Source organism: Elaeis guineensis, chromosome 12, assembly GCF_000442705.2.
Source record: "Elaeis guineensis isolate ETL-2024a chromosome 12, EG11, whole genome shotgun sequence".
NCBI classification, from domain to species: domain Eukaryota; kingdom Viridiplantae; phylum Streptophyta; class Magnoliopsida; order Arecales; family Arecaceae; genus Elaeis; species Elaeis guineensis.
In genome coordinates, this window is record NC_026004.2 from 11234391 (window position 1) to 11253122 (window position 18732).

The 18732-nt window shown below is 50.5% G+C and overlaps 1 protein-coding gene across 1 annotated transcript; it reads right to left on the reverse strand.

The window, feature by feature from the left end:
• Window positions 1–854: 854 nt before the first annotated feature.
• On the reverse strand, window positions 855–18317 carry LOC105055341 (uncharacterized). Its single transcript, XM_073246721.1, has 6 exons — window positions 18149–18317; window positions 16920–17048; window positions 16616–16695; window positions 2961–4709; window positions 2694–2859; window positions 855–1790 (listed from the first exon to the last, which is right to left on the reverse strand). Exons 2-6 carry the CDS (start codon window positions 16996–16998, stop codon window positions 1162–1164), a joined length of 2703 nt encoding a protein of 900 aa, XP_073102822.1. The 5' UTR covers window positions 16999–17048; window positions 18149–18317; the 3' UTR covers window positions 855–1161.
• Window positions 18318–18732: the final 415 nt, after the last annotated feature.

Here is an 18732-nt window from a genome sequence, read left to right on the forward strand (position 1 = left end):
GAAACCAAAGTTACTATTATACACTTAAACAAATCGCTTCCAAGATCTACCTTTTGATGTGTGTCCGGGTTTAAAGATCGGAGCTACACAAAGATTTGGTGCGACAGAAGTTCAGGATAAAAGATCAGAAAAATACTCAGTAGGGTGATTATGATAGTGATTGGGAAGTATGAAAACTTATCCAAAGAGTCACAAGTTTCTAGTGATAAATCCGTAATTTCTTGTATGGTCATAAAGAAATTCACCTTAACAAGTTTCCAAATGAAGGAAAAGAAAGGGAAAAAAAAAATCATATCAGGCTAGTGAGTGTGCCACGAGTTAGAAAGTAGCGAGCTAGGTTTTGGTTTCAAAACCTCAATATTAAGAAGCTTGTTGTCATGTAATCAACTGTGACAGACAAATAACAACAGCCACTGATAGAGGAGATACTCCAGTAGTTTTAAACAACTAAAACAACAGCAGAAGTGTTTCCATGCTACAGATTTGTGGTGGAGTACATGGTACAAACTTCAAAGCATATGATCACTCATGCACAAGCCCTACTCTTCCCATCTAACTCCACAAACCTCTAAAAACTGAAAAAGAAATGGGAAGGGGGCAAGCTAGAGGGGGCCATGGCAGGACAAGTTCTTGATAGTATGAGGTTTCATGTTGTATGTGAACTATGAAAAATTTTCAAGAAAGTGGAGTATTTTCAAGAAAGAAAGGATGGATTTTCATCAAATATGTCATGAAAAAGGGCAACAAAAAAAAAAGAATGACAAAAGAAAAGAATGACAAACAGACCATACCTGGGAAATCTAAGTGCAATCCCCCTAATATTCAAGAGTAAAGAAGACAGTTCCATTGGTAATAACAATTTTGTCCACCTTGCCTAAACGAAGCAAATCAATTATCTCATATCATTATTGAGTGCTGATTATGTCAAATAAATAAAAAATAGGGTTAATAGTATTCTACACATCATGTATCCTTTTGTCAAGCACTGATAACTCACTTGTCGTTTACATTCAGGGATACACAAATTCTCACAAACATTTTGTACATTAATCATGTCTCATAGGCCACATAAGCACACAGTGCTTCAACTCCACATCCCCCAACCATCAATGCATAGATGAACATGATTTCATGGAGAGAACTACCTTGTTTGACAAGCCACTAGAAGCACATATCCTGCACAAAATCATCAATTAATTCCCTTAAAATCAACAACTCAATCTCTCTTTCTACAACATCGATGTCCTCACACAACATAGTAGACCAAGTAGTCGTCCTTACATCCCGTGCCACCATACCATCTATAGTGTGTGGTTCCTCCATTGGAGGATTTGTATGTATCTGGATTTGATGCCACAGGTCATCCAACAACCTTTTCCCCTGTGGCACCTCAGCAGGATCTTGCACCCATTCCTTGAACCTGGAGCTGTTCATTGGAATCCCTAGCACACTTGGCAATGCCTCATTGACTAAATCAAATAGCATTTTTTTTCCTATATTGTTATCACCATAATGTAGGAGAGAAGCCCCATTATCCACCTTCCCATATTTACTGTAAGCTTCTTCCACTTGCTCAAACACCTTATCAGAGATTGGGTTTATCACAGAATCCCATCTTGAAAATGCTTGATCAAAGGACTTTCCATTATACAAACCAACAGCAACAAGGATATCTTTTAAATAAGCCTTATCCTTACTTTCTATCTCAAGTGTTTCATCATCATAAGGTTGTTCCTTTGTCGCCGCTGCTTCAGATTCATAATTCTCAACTTGCTCTGAAAGACTTAGCTCTGGCAAACATAGAACATAAAAAAAAGTCACAAACAAATGCATCATAAGAATTGACATGTTCTTTTTGTGACAAAGCATGAAAGCAAGAAACATATCTCAAGTAAGGAATTTGATCCACAAGGATACGTAATTTTAGTGATATGTAATTTTAATAAGAAAGCAAATCAACATACATCATACCGTACCAAATTGGACGGTATGGGATGTACCGCACCATACCGGTTTAGTATTGGCATGCGGTATGGGAGCGTACCGACACTAGGCACACTGAATCGGCCCTTGTACCAGGTGCATCAATACAATAACAGGATAGCACCGATACAAGGCCAGATATTGAGAGGCATGCCTTGCAACAAATAGTGTTTTCTCATTTCCACTCCCATTAAATTTATACAGCATACTCTCCATTCAATGTTATTTATTCTCTTCTGGCAAGCAGTAAAATGTAAACTGTTGAATAAAACATCTGTGAAAAGAAATAACAGATTCGAAGAAAATATGGAATCTTTGGTAGCATTCTTTTTTTTAGTCACTGTATCTTAAGGGACCAAAAATACATTTTGCCTTCATGCAGGTTCAAACTACAGGCTTGGAACATATTCCAAACTTCAAGCAGATAAGAGGACTTTAATGATGGAAAACATTTAGTAAAAATCCATGCATACATGTTATTTATCTCAATAAGTGCGAAGCCACTGGAAGGGTTGACATTGAAAATAATCAATGATCATGTTAGTATATCAAGAATGCTGACTTCATTTGACAATGTCCTTTGTTTGAGAGTGAGTTTCCAAAAGCATGCCAAATGCATAGGAACATGAAACAAAAAATATTGCAAGTTTTCATGTAGGCACACGAGGAATACTGTCAGGGCATTAATCAAATATTATGATCTTTCCTACCTGGAAGCTTACAGCTTATATCTCCAGAGTTGCATGGAGAAGGGTGATATTCAATAAGAGGAACCTCCAGTGGGGATACTGGACTTGGACTATTTGGCCGACAAAATTCATCATGCAAACTGCTAGATGTGGATGCGGGACTTGGTGGCACCTCAGTAGAGTTATCCTGAGACCAAAATATTTAATGAGGGAAAAGATAAGAACAGCACCAGCTTGTTACCTCATATAGCTTATAGCAGAATAGATTAATTTGATCATATAGCTTGCCTGTGCAATGCCAGGATACGAGATAGCTGAGGGTTCAGTTGTAACAGCATTCACGGCATCAAATTCACTTGCATTTGATTCCTTCAACAACTGGGTCTTCTTCCCAAACAACTTACCTTTAAGAATGATATTCTGTTTCAAATTTGAAACTCTGCCTTTGAGATTGAAACCATCTTTCCTGTTTCTCCTCACTTCAGCTGAAGTATGTTCAGACACTTCATGCTTCCTACGGATCTGTGCACCAGTCAGTATATGCTGGTCCTCCAGGAGAAGCTTCCCAAAAGCAGTCCCAGATGCTGGAGCAGATAAAGATCTAATAAGGTTTCGTGATGACACTGCTTCAGCATCAAATGCCATGCTGTTTTCTTGTTCATGTCTAGATATAGGTTCATGAACAGCTTGCCTGTCTTCATAATAATCCATATACCTGTTCATCTTTGAAAAATCAGGCATTGATTGTAGTCTTGCCTTGTCTTTAACCAACAGGGAAGCTCCTGACCTTCCATTATTAGTCACAGGTTTCTCTGAATCAATTTCATTTTTCAGGATATTCTTCAATCTCTCTGATAGGAGTTTCCTTGTGTCTCTTTTGATGAATTCCGATGAATCTGGTCCGTTGTTTAGAACTTCACTTTTATATGATCTCGTTGATTCTGACCGCTTTAGTGTTGTCCTATTCTCTCTAGTTACACTTTCTCTTATTTGTTTCGCTATATCACGAGCAATTTGTTTTGTGTCAGTCGACCGTTCATTAGATAGCACTTCAGTACCACTCCCTCTGATTGTAGTATTAGTTCTAGCCTTCCCTTGCATTTCATATCTAAGCCTTTCCTTTACCTCTTCAAGAAAATCTTCTATACTGCAATCCTTGTCCAACATTGCAGATGAGCCAACCCATGACTCATCAAAGCCCTCATTTATTTCAGAAGCAGGCTTCAAAATCACTATCCTCGTCGGTGAACAAGATATCTCCTGTTTTCCTTCAATCCTAGCTACTGCAAAGCATTCAAAGTCCTTCATTTTTGCTCCATTTCTAGTAACCATGTCATCCTTTATTTTAATCTGATGGTGTTGCCTCATAAATCTGCAGTTTGGTAGAGCGATTCCTTGTGGTGTAGCCATCTTTAATTTATCTGTTAAAACAACCTCAGTGTATTCCACAGGCTTTTTCTGGGCTGAATTTCTCTTAGTTTCCAGATATCTTGCCGTTTTTTCTTTGTGTAGATTTTCCTGTGCAAGGAAGTCATCATCCTTGCCTTCTGAAAGGTTACGTTCCAGTTGAAGGGCCCCTGTATGTTCCCACAGCTTGGATGCTTGCCATGCCTCGAATTCTTTCTTAAATTTCTGCAGCAGCTCCTCTTGGGGGTGTTCGCGTAGATGTGGTTTTGGCAGTCTGAGGCATTTGGTGATTTGGCTACAATCTTGCTTATTGCCAAATGGAAGCAATCTTTGAGTGGTTTGTTTGAAGGGAGCTGAACTGGGATAAGTGTAGTAAGTTGAACTACTTTCCATGGGCTTCTTTCTTTCTACATGATTTCTAAAATTATCTATTTTCCACTCCTTGGCATGGATTTTGGGATTCATATCTGTTGGTACGGTGTCCATGCCCATCAAACGGGCAACAACACTCGGGGCATTCTGTCTATGATTTCTTCGGTTAGACATCTCCTGATCGATCAACTTCTTCATAGGGGTCCCCTTACAACTGTAATTCATTTTTGTGGAGTGCTGCTTCACCTGACAGGAATACTGATATTCCAAGGTATCTAAGTTAATAAGACTAGTTTGTTCTTAAAGAAAATGAAATCTGTACATAAAATATATTTGACTATGAAAACCAATTATAGAAGAATTTCCTTGTAAAATAAAAGAAAAAATAAAAAGGGTCTGGAATAAAATATTTTTCCTTCGCAGCTACTAAGAAACATCAAGGCACCTAACTAGCAGGATTCCTAATTACTCCTCTTGAAATATCACCATCCTCAAAAGGCATAAACTTAGACCATAGCCATGAAGCACGGGAGCAGAGTGATATTCAGAAATAAATTTCGTTATATACCACTAACAATCCTACAATATCGACCAATTATATAAAATTTACAAGAACAATTGGATGTCCAGAAAATGACAGAAAATTATTGCATTATGATAAATAATAAATGTATTCCGTCAAGTGTCCAAAAAAAAAAAAAGGCAAGGTGATATGGTGATATATACCAGTGGCAAAATTTACTAGCTCATTTGGATGTCTAACTAATTGATACCAACAAAAGCCTTTAAAAGAAGGTATCTTCATATTATTACACCATATTCATCAAAGAATAAACAGATTCCGCAATCAGCTCATACTATTTTTTCAATTTGTTGATCAAAAAAAGCATCCGACACACAACAAGCAGACAAGCCTACTTTTAAATGGTAAATCTGAGCCATGGGCTAGTGCCAAAGTTCTTGCATGTGACTATCATGCAAGGAAAACCTTGAAAGTTGTTGCGGCCAATCGCCTCGTCGCTCGATCGTCGGGGAGTGTGCACCTGCAAAAGGAAGTCCGCACTGACCAGAGGCGGCTCCGGTCGGGGACCCTCCGACGGTCAAGTCAGAGAGGTGACTGGGCAACAGTGAAATGCAGACAGAGAGCTCTGAGAAAGAGAGAGTGAGGGGGAGGAGCGAGCCTGCGTATGTGGGGGAGACGGGCGGATCGATCCCTTGCACTGTTGCCTTCCCTGGTATATATAGTGGAGCTAGGTATGGCGCCGTCATTAATAGCGCGGACAAGTGAGGAACTGTCAACTCACTGTGGGCTGTCAGAGCCGCCGTGAAAACGTCATGTCGCCGTGCGGCCGTCTAATCACCAGGGTTGACCCGGCTCTCGGCGGGACAATGCCCCTAGGTAACTGTGCCGCCTGTCCGTGTCAGAGCTGACAACGTCTGACGGCTGTACGGTAATTGGAGGAGCCGACCGACCCAAAGTCGGTAGCCAGCCAAGTGGTGTCGGGCCCCTCCATTGGTCGGCGAGCATCATGTAAGTCGGGCCTCAGACCCCCGAGTTCAGTCGGTCGGGATGGTTACGCCCGACATACCCCCGGCCGGCGATGGGCCGTAGACTGGTCGGTAGTTAACCGCTGATGGCATCCGTCAGTCGGTCGTCCCGACCAACTGTCGGATGGTCTATCGGCCAGTCGGAGTCGTCCGTCGGAGGCGGTCGGGTCGTCAGTCGGTCGGGCGGTCGGGCCCTCCGGGCCGTCGGTCGGGCGGTCGGGCCCTCCGGCGGTCGGTCGGGCGGTCGGGCCCTCCGACGGTCGGGCCCTCCGGCAGTCGGGCCCTCCGTCAGTCGGTCGGCGGGTATCCCCAACAGTTGCCCCCCTCCACTCCCAAGTCGGGTGGTGAGCAGGACGATGCTTCCATTCGGGCAGCAATCCCGGACGACTGGGAGTGGATTTGTCGCACGTGTAGATCCGACCGTACTGTCGGATGATCCGATGTCAGACGCCTCATGAATGCTCAGCGATCCGGACGTCCAGTCGATGTCAGAGGTCACGTCGGCGTCAGGCGTCAGACGCCACGTCTTGTCGTCGTCAGTCGTTACGTCGGTGTCAGAAGATCGGGCGCCGGACGATACGGCGTCAGTCGATCGGATATTCGGCGCCGATCGCGGAAGAGAGGGCCGCTGTCAGGCGTCCCATCGGGAACGCGAACCGGCGCGGGTGCGTGAATGCAGGGCCGCGCCCCGCGTGCCGCGTGTCAAGGTGGTTGGCCGGCGCCCCCTCCGGCATTTAATGCGGGCGGTGCGGCCGTCCCGGGGCGGGGCGCGCCGAATCTTCCGCCAACCGATGGGCGCCACGCGTCGCGCATCTGCAGGTCTTCGGTCGGCGCGGAAGGATCTCGGCCGTTGGTCGGCCCTATATATATAGGACCTTCCGGACCCTGACCCACATTTGCAACATTTCGTTGGGGAAACTCTGTCCGGGCGATTTTTCAGTCGTCGCGGGCAGAGCTCTTCTTCGCCTGCGGAGGGTCCATCCGGTTCGTAGTCCCCCCTTTTCCTTCTTCCTTCCTTTCTTCTCTTTCTCCTCTTTCGGTCCCTGCATAATGACCAGGAAACCGACTCAGGGAGCTCGGTCGGGGAACCCGACCGACGACTCCCGATCGGCTCCGGAAGATGAGGTCTCCTCGCTTTCGGGGCCGAACGTCGATCAGCTTCGGGAGCACTATCGCATCCCGGAGCAGTTTCGGCTCTCCGCTCCAGGGGCCGGCGGTCGGGTCAACAACCCTCCGCCTGGCGATCTGGCGCTGTACGTTGAATATCTTCGCGCGGGTCTTCGACTTCCGATTCCGGAGTTCGTCCGGAATCTGCTTGATTACTACAGACTCTGTCCGGCGCAACTGGCGCCGAACTCTGTTCGGTTAATCATTTTTTTCGCGCTGTTGTGTCAGCTCTTGCCGACCAATCCCCGCGTTTCACTCTTCCGGGCCTTCTTTGTGCTCCGACCCCACCCTAAAGCCCGAGGGTGGTGGCTCTTCAACCCTCGGAAGGGTCTCGCTTTCATAACTGGTCTTCCATCGTCCATTCATGGATGGAAGAACCAGTTTTTCTTTGTTTCCTCCTCTTCTTCTTGGGGCTTTCCTTCTCGTTGGGGTATACCCCGAACAGAGGCCAACGACAACAGTCGGATGGATGCGGACGACCGGGAGGACTTCCACCGACTGAAGGACATGTCGGTACCGAAGCAGAGGGAGCTTGTTACCGAACAAGCTCTCTATGACGCCGGCTTGAGTCTGGTCCCCCGAATAGGTATCGCCCGATCCTCCGGCTTCTCATTTTGTCCATCTTTTGGTCGGCTTTTGGCCCAGCCATTAACTCTCTTGTCGGTATTGCAGGGACACCACCGAGGATGAGGCCGACTGATGCCGAAATTCGGCAGTTCGCCACGAGGAAGAGGCCAGCGTCGGGGGCCGGCCCTTCGCGCCCTGCAAAGAAACCAACCCCAGCTCCGCCAACCGTCGAGGCGTCGGCGACCGACCAGTCGGAGCCGGTCATAGCCCTCGTGGCTCCGACGGTCCGAGCTGAGGAGAGGCCGACTGAGGAGGCGGCCGAAGAAGTATCGGCGGCTTCGCCGGTGCGGGTGGAGCCGGATGACGTTCGGGAAGCCGAACATCACCCGGCGGCGTCCGCTGGCGCAACGGGGGGCGCCGGCTCAAACTCCAGCGTGCCGTCGCTGCCAGTACCGTCGGTCGGGGCAGCTGATCGGGGGAAAGCCCCGATGGAGCCCGAGGAGGAGGATAGGTCGGGGAGCCGCTCAATGCCTCCCAGCGCATACTACCCCGAGGGTGCGTCGGCGTTGGCCGACCACAACCTTGCGAGGAGGTTGTGCCAAGGGATCCTCCTCCCAGCCGACGTAGAATCGCTGCGATCTCGGCAGGTGACCGAGATGCTGTCGCGGTTCTACCCGACGATGGTTGAGGTAAGCTCCGCGTCACCCTTCTTTTGACTTAGAAATTTTTCTTGTCATGCGATTCTGACGAAGCTTTTTGATCGGCAGCTGATCTTCACAATGTCCGAACTTGAGGCCGGGTACCGAAGGTTCGGCAACGTTCGGGCAGCCTTCAAGGAGAAGTCGGCGGCGGCCGAAGCTGAGAGGGCGATGTTGGCCGAACAACTCCTGCAGTCGGCCGACCGGGAGGCCAAGTTAGTCGACGAGGTCTCCCAGCTTGGGTCCGAACTACAGTCGGCAAAGAAGGAGGCCAGGCACAAAGGTCGGGCCGTGCGTCGTCTTCGACGCGAACGGGATGGTGCAACTGCCGAACTCAAAGGGGAACGCGAGCAACTTCGGGTCAGCCTGGAGAAGCTCGCGGGAGCCGAAGAGGAGCTGTCCATCGCCCAGATCGACGCCGAAATGGCGAAGGTCGAGGCGGAGTCGGCGAGGGAGGAGCTCGCCCGAGCTGAGGACGAGGCAATGTCGGCGAGGGAGTCGGCCGAACGGGCGGTGGAGGACTTCCGGTCCTCCGACCGATACCGGGAGGAGATGCTCGAATCGGGCTTCGCCTCATACCGGGTCGGGTTCGAGGACGGTCGGGACGCCGTCCACGCCTTGTACCCGGAGTTGGACGTCAGCCGCATCGTCCCGCCGCTAGCCGAGGTGGAAGGAGTCGAAGGAGAAGGAACGGAAGAGATGGCCGACCAGCCGTCGGGAGGCATCATCGTGGTGGAGGAGGCCGTCCCGGAGCAGGTGCCGACCGAAGTTCCTTTGCCGACCGAAGCCCATCCCTCGGCGGCCGACCCAGCGTCGCTTATGGCCGAGACGCCGATCATCCCCGATCCTCCGTCGGTCGAAGAGATCGACTAGGACGGGTGATCGGCCCCGCCGACCATCTTTACTTTTTGTCTTTTTGAAAATACATGTAATCGGGCTTCGACCCGACTCTGTAATTCCTTTTCATCAATGAATGAAACTTCTTTCTTTCTCTCCTTGTTATTTGTAATGCCGGCTATAGCTGCGATGTCGAACTTTAGTCGCTAACTTAAGTAAGCCACTAACTCACATGAGTCGGTAGGACTCCGACAACTTGCATAGCCCTGAAAGTGGAATGGGTCCCGACTTTAGGTCGGCTTCCAATAGTCGAAGCCGTCAGTCGGGTGCATCTATTGAGTCGGGAGCCGACCGAACCTGGCAAAGGTTCGGCAGCCGGACTTCCATAGATGCACTTAGTCGATCATCGTCCGGCGCAGTGTCGGGGGTATGATAGTAAGTCGGGTCCCCATGCTCTTGCGTCGGGTTCCATATCTTTTGACAGACGATGGCAAGCCGAATGTCGTTCAGCCGGCCGTAGGTCGGTCGGCGAGTCGTGTGCGCGACTAAGGTCGCGTCGTGTGATAGACGATGATAAGCCGAATATCCCTCGACCGGCCGTAGCCTGGTCGGGAGTCGCGGCAATAGTCGCGTGGGCTTTTAGCCCTTCTTCGGTCGGGGCCCGATCGGCCAGTCGGCCGATGGATTCTGCCCGAAAATTCGACCGTAGAAGGAGTATGAACTCCCGTCGCAACAGCTGCATCGGCCTTTGTCAGGGGCGGATGTGTTGCCGAAAGTCGAAGGAGTGTAACTTCCGTTCATAAGAGTCCGTCGGCCCTTGTGAAGGTCCGACGAGTCGTCGAAGGGGTATTGACTCCCGTCATTGTAGATGCATTGGTCCGTGTAAGGGCCCGATGTGTCGTCGGTGCCAGGTCCGCGTCGACGCGTCGGGGCTGAGCGCCGACCAGTAGTCGAAGAGTTAGAACTCCGATTTTTCAAACTGAACTTGTATTCCGACAATTGAATTACAGAATTCACTGGTAGTACAGCTTCAAGTTGTCGGCGTTCCAAGTCCGGGGAATGGGCTTCCCCTCAAGGGTCTCCAGCCGATAGGCTCTCGGCCCGAAGGTGTCAGCAACCTTGTAGGGTCCTTCCCAGTTGGGAGCCAGCTTCCCTTGGTCCAAGGGCTTCGACACTTCTGCCTTCCTCAAGACTAGGTCGCCAGGCCTGAAGAGCTTTGGTCTGACCTTGGCGTTGTAATACCGGGCGACCCTCTGTCGGTATGAGGCCATTCGGATTTGAGCCTCATCTCGCAGTTCGGGGAGAAGGTCTAGGTCGGCCCTCCGACTTTCGGAGTTGTCTGGCTCTTGGTACTGCTCGACCCTTGAAGATGGCAGGCCAATCTCGAGCGGGATCATAGCGTCTGTCTTGTAGGCCAAACTGAACGGCGACTCCCCGGTCGGGACGCGGGGGGTCGTTCGGTAAGCCCACAGAACGGAGCCCAGCTCGTCGACCCAGAGACCTTTGGCTTCGTTCAGTCGGGTCTTGAGTCCATGGAGCAAGGTTCGGTTAGTCACCTCAACTTCACCGTTGGACTGCGGGTGCCCGACTGAAGTCAGTCGATGACGGATATGGAACCTGGTGCAGAAGTCTTTGAAGTCTTGGTTGTCGAATTGCCGTCCGTTGTCAGTGATGATGGTGTGCGGCAATCCGAACCTGAAGATGATGGACTTTTGGATGAAGTCTTCCATCTTCCGCTCGGTGATCTGCGCCAAGGGCTCGGCCTCGACCCACTTCGTGAAGTAGTCGATGGCGACAATGATAAACTTCCTCTGGCCCGACGCCGGTGGGAAGGGGCCGAGAATATCGACTCCCCACTGAGCGAAGGGCCACGGAGCGACAATGGGAGCGATTTGGCTGGCCGGTTGGTGCTGAATATTGGCATACTTCTGGCATGGCTCGCACCTTCGGACCAACTCTGCCGCATCCTTCCTCATGGTCGGCCAGTAGTAGCCTTGTCGCAAGACCTTGAAGGCTAAGGACTTGCCCCCCAAGTGATTCCCACAAATTCCTTCATGAACTTCTCGGAGAGCGTAGTCGGCGTCGGTCGGTCCCAAGCACCTGAGCAGAGGGAGGGAGAACAACCTCTTGTAGAGTCGGCCGTCCATGATCACATATTGCGACGCCGACCATCGGAGTCGCTTGGCCTCCGCGGGATCTTCGGGACCGGTCCCGTCGGTGAGGTACTGGACGATCGGGTCCATCCAACTTGGTTCGGACGTTAGCTGCTACACTTCTTCGACCTGATCGATGCTCGGCTGCTGGAGATTTTCGACGAACGTCCGACCCAAGGAGTCATAGGCCGACGTTGCCAATCTGGAGAGAGCATCGGCGCGGGCATTCTCCGATCTGGGGATGTGGGAGATCTCGAAATACTCGAGGTGTGCCGCGAGGTCCTTCACTTTCTGAAGATACTTGATCATGGTCGGATCTCGCGCCTCGTAGTCGCCCTTGACCTGCCCCACGATCAGCTGAGAGTCGGAGAATGCCCGGAGGCTGTCGATGCCCAGTTCCTTCGCCATCCTCAAGCCCGCGAGGAGTGCCTCGTATTCGGCTTGATTGTTGGAGGCCTTGAAATCGAACCGGAGGGCGTATTCGGTGACTACCCCATCCGAATTCGTGAGCAGGAGTCCGGCCCCGCTTCCCTGAGCGTTGGAGGCTCCGTCGATGTGGAGTACCCAGGTAGAGATCGGGTCTGGCTCAGAGACCGTATCTCATCCCGGGTCTTCAGCTCCCGACCCTCGGTCGGTCGTCGGGCATTCGGCGATGAAGTCGGCCAAGACCTGAGCCTTCAGGGGCTGGTTGGTGAGTACCACGATGGCGTGGGCCTGGAAGTATGGTCGAAGCCGTTGCGCGGAGACGGTCAGGGCGAAAATCATCTTTTCCGTCTCCGAGTATCTGGCTTCGGCACCGTGGAGCACTTTACTGGTGTAGTAGATGGGCTGATGAGTTCGGCACTCGTTTTCCCGAACAAGCACCGAACTGATCGCCTCGGAAGATGTGGCCAAGTAGAGATACAAGGTCTCCCCGACTTGCGGCTTTACGAGCAGCGGTGGGGAAGCCAAGTACCTTTTCAGGTCTTCGAAGGCCTGTTCGCACTCATCCGACTAAGAAAAACCGTTCGCCTGACGCAGAGTCTTGAAGAACGGGAGGCACCTTTCAGCCGATCGGGAAATGAATCGGCTAAGAGCGACGATTCTTCCGTTTAGCTGTTGGACCTCCTTCTTGGTGTTCGGATGACGCATGTCGAGGATTGCCTTTATCTTCTCAGGGTTGGCCTCGATCCCTCTCTGAGAAACGAGGAATCCGAGGAACTTCCCTGAGGTCACCCCGAAAGCGCATTTGGTCGGGTTGAGCTTCATTCGGTGTCGTCGAAGGGTGCGGAAGGTCTCCTCGAGATCCTGAACATGGTCCGGGATCTGCGTGCTCTTCACCAGCATGTCGTCCACGTACACCTCCATGTTACGCCCGATCTGGTCTTTGAAGACCTTATTGACGAGTCGCTGGTAAGTGGCGCCGGCGTTCTTCAATCCGAAGGGCATCACTCGATAACAGTAGAAGCCCTTGGGAGTCACGAACGCGGTGTGCTCCTCGTCTTCAGGCACCATCCGGATCTGGTTGTACCCGGCGAAGGCGTCCATGAAGCTGAGCAGTCGAAATCCGGACGTCGCATCCACCAGCTGGTCGATCTTCGGAAGTGGGAAGCTATCCTTCGGGCAGGCTCGGTTGAGGTCGGTATAGTCGATGCAGATCCTCCACTTCCCGTTGGCTTTCTTGACCATGACAACATTGGCGAGCCAATCGGGATACGTGGATTCTCGGATGAAGCCTGCTTCGAGCAGCTTGTCCACTTCTTCGTCGATGGCCTTCTGCCTTTCTGGGGCGAAGGACCTTTTCTTCTGCCTCACCGGCTTCATTGTCGGGTCGATGTTGAGTCGGTGAGTAATTATTTCTGGAGGGATGCCCGACATATCTGCTGCCGACCAAGCGAATATGTCGGCGTTGGCCGTCAGCAGCTCCGCCAGTCGGTGACGTTCGGTGTCGGGCAATTGAGACCCGACCCAAACTTTCCTGTCGGGATTTTCTTCAATCGGGATTGCCTCGAGCTGCTCGGCGGGCAAACCCCGTTCTTCCTCCTCCCTTTGGTCCAGTTTGTCGATTGTCAGAGGATCCTTCGTCCCGTCGCTTTGAGCGGAGATTTGGAAGCATCGCCGAGCGAGCTGTTGATCTCTGCGCATCTCCCCGACTCCGTTTTTGGTCGGGAATCGAACAAGGAGATGGTACGTCGAGACGATCGCCTTGAGAGCGTTCAATCCGGGTCGCCCGAGTATGGCGTTGTAGGCCGAAGGAACTTGGGCGACCGCGAAAGTGAGGGAGACCGTACTTTGCCGTGGTTCGGTGCCGACCGTCACGGGCAGGGTAATTTCTCCCTCTATCGTGACGGTGTTTCCGGCAAAGCCGATCAGGGGCACAGGGATCCTCCTAAGTCGGTCAGTTGACAGTCGCATTCGGGAGAAGGTCGAGTAAAACAAAACATTTGTCGAACTTCCACTATCAACAAAAATTCGTTTTACATCATAATTGGCTATTGTCGCCGACACAACAACAGCGTCGTCGTGGGGAGTCTGGATGTCCCGAACGTCGTTTTCTGTGAAGGTGATTACGTCGTCCGGTCGCGGCTTTTTCGTCGGCTCCCCTCCTGTAGACGTCCCCGGTCCCAGCCGCTTGGAGATCATGTTGATGACTCCGACCGTCGGCTGGTTAGTCGGCGCCTCTTCAGTCGGCTGGGGGCATCGATCGGCAATCGGTTGGGTCGGCGGACCCCTCCGAAATTTGCCGATATACCCCCGGCGGATGAGATTTTCGATCTCATCCTTCAACTGGATGCACCGCTCGGTGTCGTGGCCGTGGCTCCGATGGAACCGGCAGTACTTCCGATGGTCGAGGCCCTTTGCCTTCAGAGGCGGAGGCCGTCGCAGGTATTCTTCCCCCTCGATCTCCATCAGGATCTGCGCATGGGGAGCGGAGAGAGGAGTGTAGGAGTCATACCTGGGACGCACCGGCCTCGGGGTCTGTCGTCGGGGTGATTTTTGGATCTGTCGGGGTGGAGAAAGCCGACTATTGGTCGGGGGCCTGCTTGGTTCGGCGGGCTCCCGACCTTTTCTCCGCTTCTCCTTCGGACCCCTGGGCTCCGCCAAGCGTCGGTCAGACGCTCCTTCGTCTGCGCGCATATACTTGTATGCGCGCTCCAGTAGCTCGGCATATGTTCGGGGGAGGGTCTTGTCCAGAGAATAAGTAAATCGGGACGACCTCAGGCCCCGCTTCATGGCTGAAACTGCCATGTCTTCGTTGAGGTCCCGGACCTCAAGCGTGGCCGCGTTGAATCGCGCCACGAAGTGTCGGAGCGTCTCGTTTTCCCCCTGCTTGAGGGAGAAAAGGCTGTCCGACGTTCGCGGCGGCTTTCGGCTAGTGCTGAAATGGGCCACGAACGAGTGCTCGAGCTGCGCAAAGGAATGGATACTGCCCGATCGAAGACCGGAGTACCAAGCCCTGACAGCCTTGCGGAGCGTAGCGGGGAAGCCGATGCAGAAAAGAGCGTCGGTTGCCCCTTGAATCGTCATGAGAGCTTTGTAGCTCTCGAGGTGGTTGACCGGGTCGGTGGAGCCGTCGTATGGCTCCACGTGCGGCATCTTGAATCGACTGGGAATCGGCTCGTCGAGGACCAGTCGGGAGAGAGGTTGGGCGGTCTGGAAGTCGACGTCGTTCGAAGACCTCTGACCGTCCATCTGCAGTTGGGCGAGTCGGCGGTCGATTTCCTCGAACCGTCGCTCGTAGTCGTCCGCTCGTCGATGCTGGGAGACCCCAGGGGTGGAGCCTCCGGAAGATTCTGAGAGAGAGGCCGACGGTGTGCGCGGCCGCTTCTCCTTCCTTGCCCGTTCCAACGGGGAAGGAGAGGGCCGCTGGGACCGTCGGTCGTCGCGCCGTGGTCGTCCCTCCTCCTCTCCGTGGGAGCGCTGTTGGGAGCGCTCGCATGGAGGCGACAGGGGTCGGCGCGGCCGTCGGCGGCTGCTCCTGGAAGGCATAGGTCGGGCTGCCGGTTGTTGCTGGAGGTTTTTGACTGCGTCGGTCAGTACGTCATCTGCCGTACGATGGCCGCAATCTGGGCCTCCGTGGTCACTGCAGGGCGCGGAGAGCTAGGCTCCGCCGCCGGTGGGGGCGGGGAGGCCTCTTCCCGGCGGGAAGAGCGCCTCGCCGACCCAGTGACTCTCGATCGTTGAGCTCTTGTCTTTGTCATGCTGTTTCCCCTACCTGGCGCGCCAATCTGTTGCGGCCAATCGCCTCGTCGCCCGATCGCCGGGGAGCGTGCACCTGCAAAAGGAAGTCCGCACTGACCGGAGGCGGCTCCGGTCGGGGACCCTCCGACGGTCAAGTCAGAGAGGTGACTGGGCAACAGTGAAATGCAGACAGAGAGCTCTAAGAAAGAGAGAGTGAGGGGGAGGAGCGAGCCTGCGTATGTGGGGAAGACGGGCGGATCGATCCCTTGCACTGTTGCCTTCCCTGGTATATATAGTGGAGCTAGGTATGGCGCCGTCATTAATGGCGCGGACAAGTGAGGAACTGTCAACTCACTGTGGGCTGTTAGAGCCGCCGTGAAAACGTCATGTCGCCGTGCGGCCGTCTAATCACCAGGGTTGACCCGGCTCTCGGCGGGACAATGCCCCTAGGTAACTGTGCCGCCTGTCCGTGTCAGAGCTGACAACGTCTGACGGCTGTACGGTAATTGGAGGAGCCGACCGACCCAAAGTCGGTAGCCAGCCAAGTGGTGTCGGGCCCCTCCATTGGTCGGCGAGCATCATGTAAGTCGGGCCTCAGACCCCCGAGTTCAGTCGGTCGGGATGGTTACGCCCGACATACCCCCGGCCGGCGATGGGCCGTAGACTGGTCGGTAGTTAACCGCTGATGGCATCCGTCAGTCGGTCGCCCCGACCAACTGTCGGATGGTCTATCGGCCAGTCGGAGTCGTCCGTCGGAGGCAGTCGGGTCGTCAGTCGGTCGGGCGGTCGGGCCCTCCGAGCCGTCGGTCGGGCGGTCGGGCCCTCCGGCGGTCGGGCGGTCGGGCCCTCCGGCGGTCGGGCCCTCCGTCAGTCGGTCGGCGGGTATCTCCAACAAAAGTGATAAATCAAATTGTACAGGGGATAATTATTTTCCATTTGCCAGAACATGTGCAACTTTTGAGAAACTGAAGGAAAAAGTTTTTTCAGAATATTGATAGGCAGCTTCTTCTAATTTCAGGATTCAACAGCTTACCGGAATATTCTCATGAATGACATGATTAATTCGAGATACTTCAGTAGGCAACTCTAAGCTATTCCGAGGAGCTTCAAAACCTACAAAAAATGCAAATAACTATTAGAACATTTTGAAGCTGAGAGAATAAACACCAATCATCATAGACAGTCATAGGAGAACATGTCATAAAACATGACATCAACAAGTATGTGTTCACTATGAAATTATCTTTTTTAATTTCACTCAGAATTCATCATAACAGCATTAACGTCAACGTAACAAATGCACTTAATTAAATGAATTTGCTAGTTGCAGTCCTCACCATCACCATATCTCCTATGTGCAAACTTCCGAGATGTGCCAGCCTGATTGAAATCAAAAATTTGTGATATGCCCCCCATGGAGCCTGGATGCTATCCAAATAAGCTGATCAAGTTCTCAACCATTAACCCTGAATATTGCCAAAGGGTTAGATGATAAGCTGAAAGAAAAAAATTGGGTTTTAAGAAAGATTTAATCAGGGAACCATCATAAATCAGTCATTAAAGAACTTGAAATCTTAAATTAAGCTTCCACAATTATCAAGGTTCGTCTTTGGTTGTTGAATCATACAATGAATAATTAGGATAAAACTACTTGCGGTGATTGCTAGGTGCTCAAATTTCTGCAAGAATTCATATTAACAAGGATAGCTTTGAACAAGTTTATAAATTTTCAGAAAGAATATTCCTTCATTTTAATATGAAAATCAATCAAAACATTAAGATTGATGACAAAAGTGAGATCAATGAATAAAATATTTTCCAGAATTTCTTTTTATTCAAAGGAAAACTTGCAACTCAAAAGAATGGAAAGCCAGTGACTCGGCTTATTGTTATTTCTCAGACATCAGTTATGCTCAAAAAGCAACGAACCAATCGACAAAAGCTTAGAGAGATACAGACAGGAGAGTTTGCCACAATGCAAGTACGATGAAGTCAGAATGATTGCCTACTCTCTTGCTTAATCTCAAGAATATGATGAGGGACGGGCACCAAAGGCAACGAATTGAATGACAAAATACTATGAAGCATAATAAGGCAATCCATCCGTTGCTCTTATAACAATCACCTGATTCAAACGAGAATTAAAAGTTCTGCTGCTTAATCCAACATGAGACTCCCAAAACACAAATCAATCATTGAAACCATTTATAAGAAATGGAACCACAAGATTTTTCCCAAACTCTCATGATTAAATCCATTTCCTTCCCGTAATAAAAAGATAGTTGGGAGATTTCAACAATGATTCTCTTGACAACTTGAAAATTCCATGGAAGCAACCAACAATGATAGAGCTAACAAAAGAAATTCAAGAATTTGATGACTCTTGCACTAAAAAAGGATGAAGAAACAAAAAAAAAAAAAAGGATCTTTGAACTATAAGTCTATAACTATAACAGAGACATACAAACCAAAGAAACACATAATCTTGAGAGACAAAATTTAGCACCGCAAACTTTAGAATGGGAAAAACAACACCAAATGTTCCTTGTTTCTTCAATGATCGAACCTTTATCACCAGAAGGAGAATTCCTTGCCAGCTCTGCCTTGGTGCCTGAGAGATATTGTGAAGAAGGGAAGCGGAGGAGAGAGCCGGGGCTTCTTCTGGCTTGAAACCCGAGAGCTGGTGGCAATGTTGAGCTTTTTGAAGAAGAATCCATGCGAAGTGAAGGATTAAAAACAAAGAATGCGAAACAAGAGAATCGGCTGTAAAAAAAACTTCGGTTTTTCACTTTTTTTATTCCTCGCCAATCTTACTCCGGCCTTTTTAACCTTCCCTGTGATGAGGATATGCTGAGAAAATGGAAACGAAACGGAAACTCGATTCCCTCAATACTAAAAAAAGCATGGGAATTGGGAGTAAAGTAGGAATAAAGCCTCGTACGATTTTATACCTACCAAGCAGATAAAAATAGAATTAACAAATGACATTGGTAACGATACCCCTTTTTTTTTGCAAATCCAAATTTTCGACAATATCTACGTGTTCAACAATGATATGAGATTTGTACTATTATGATGATGGCAAACTTTTTTTTATTTTTTATTTTATAAAATAAAATTGAGAAAAAGATCGGCCAAATAGAAACACAT

Excerpts from the sequence above, each read along its gene's own strand:
- LOC105055341 (XM_073246721.1), bottom strand. The coding sequence starts at position 16,998 with ATGGGGGGCATATCACAAATTTTTGATTTCAATCAGGCTGGCACATCT. Across the intron at positions 16,696-16,919 it reads ACATAGGAGATATGGTGATG|GTTTTGAAGCTCCTCGGAAT; the intron begins GTGAGGACTGCA and ends CATTTTTTGTAG. Across the intron at positions 2,860-2,960 it reads CGTATCCTGGCATTGCACAG|GATAACTCTACTGAGGTGCC; the intron begins GCAAGCTATATG and ends TTTTGGTCTCAG.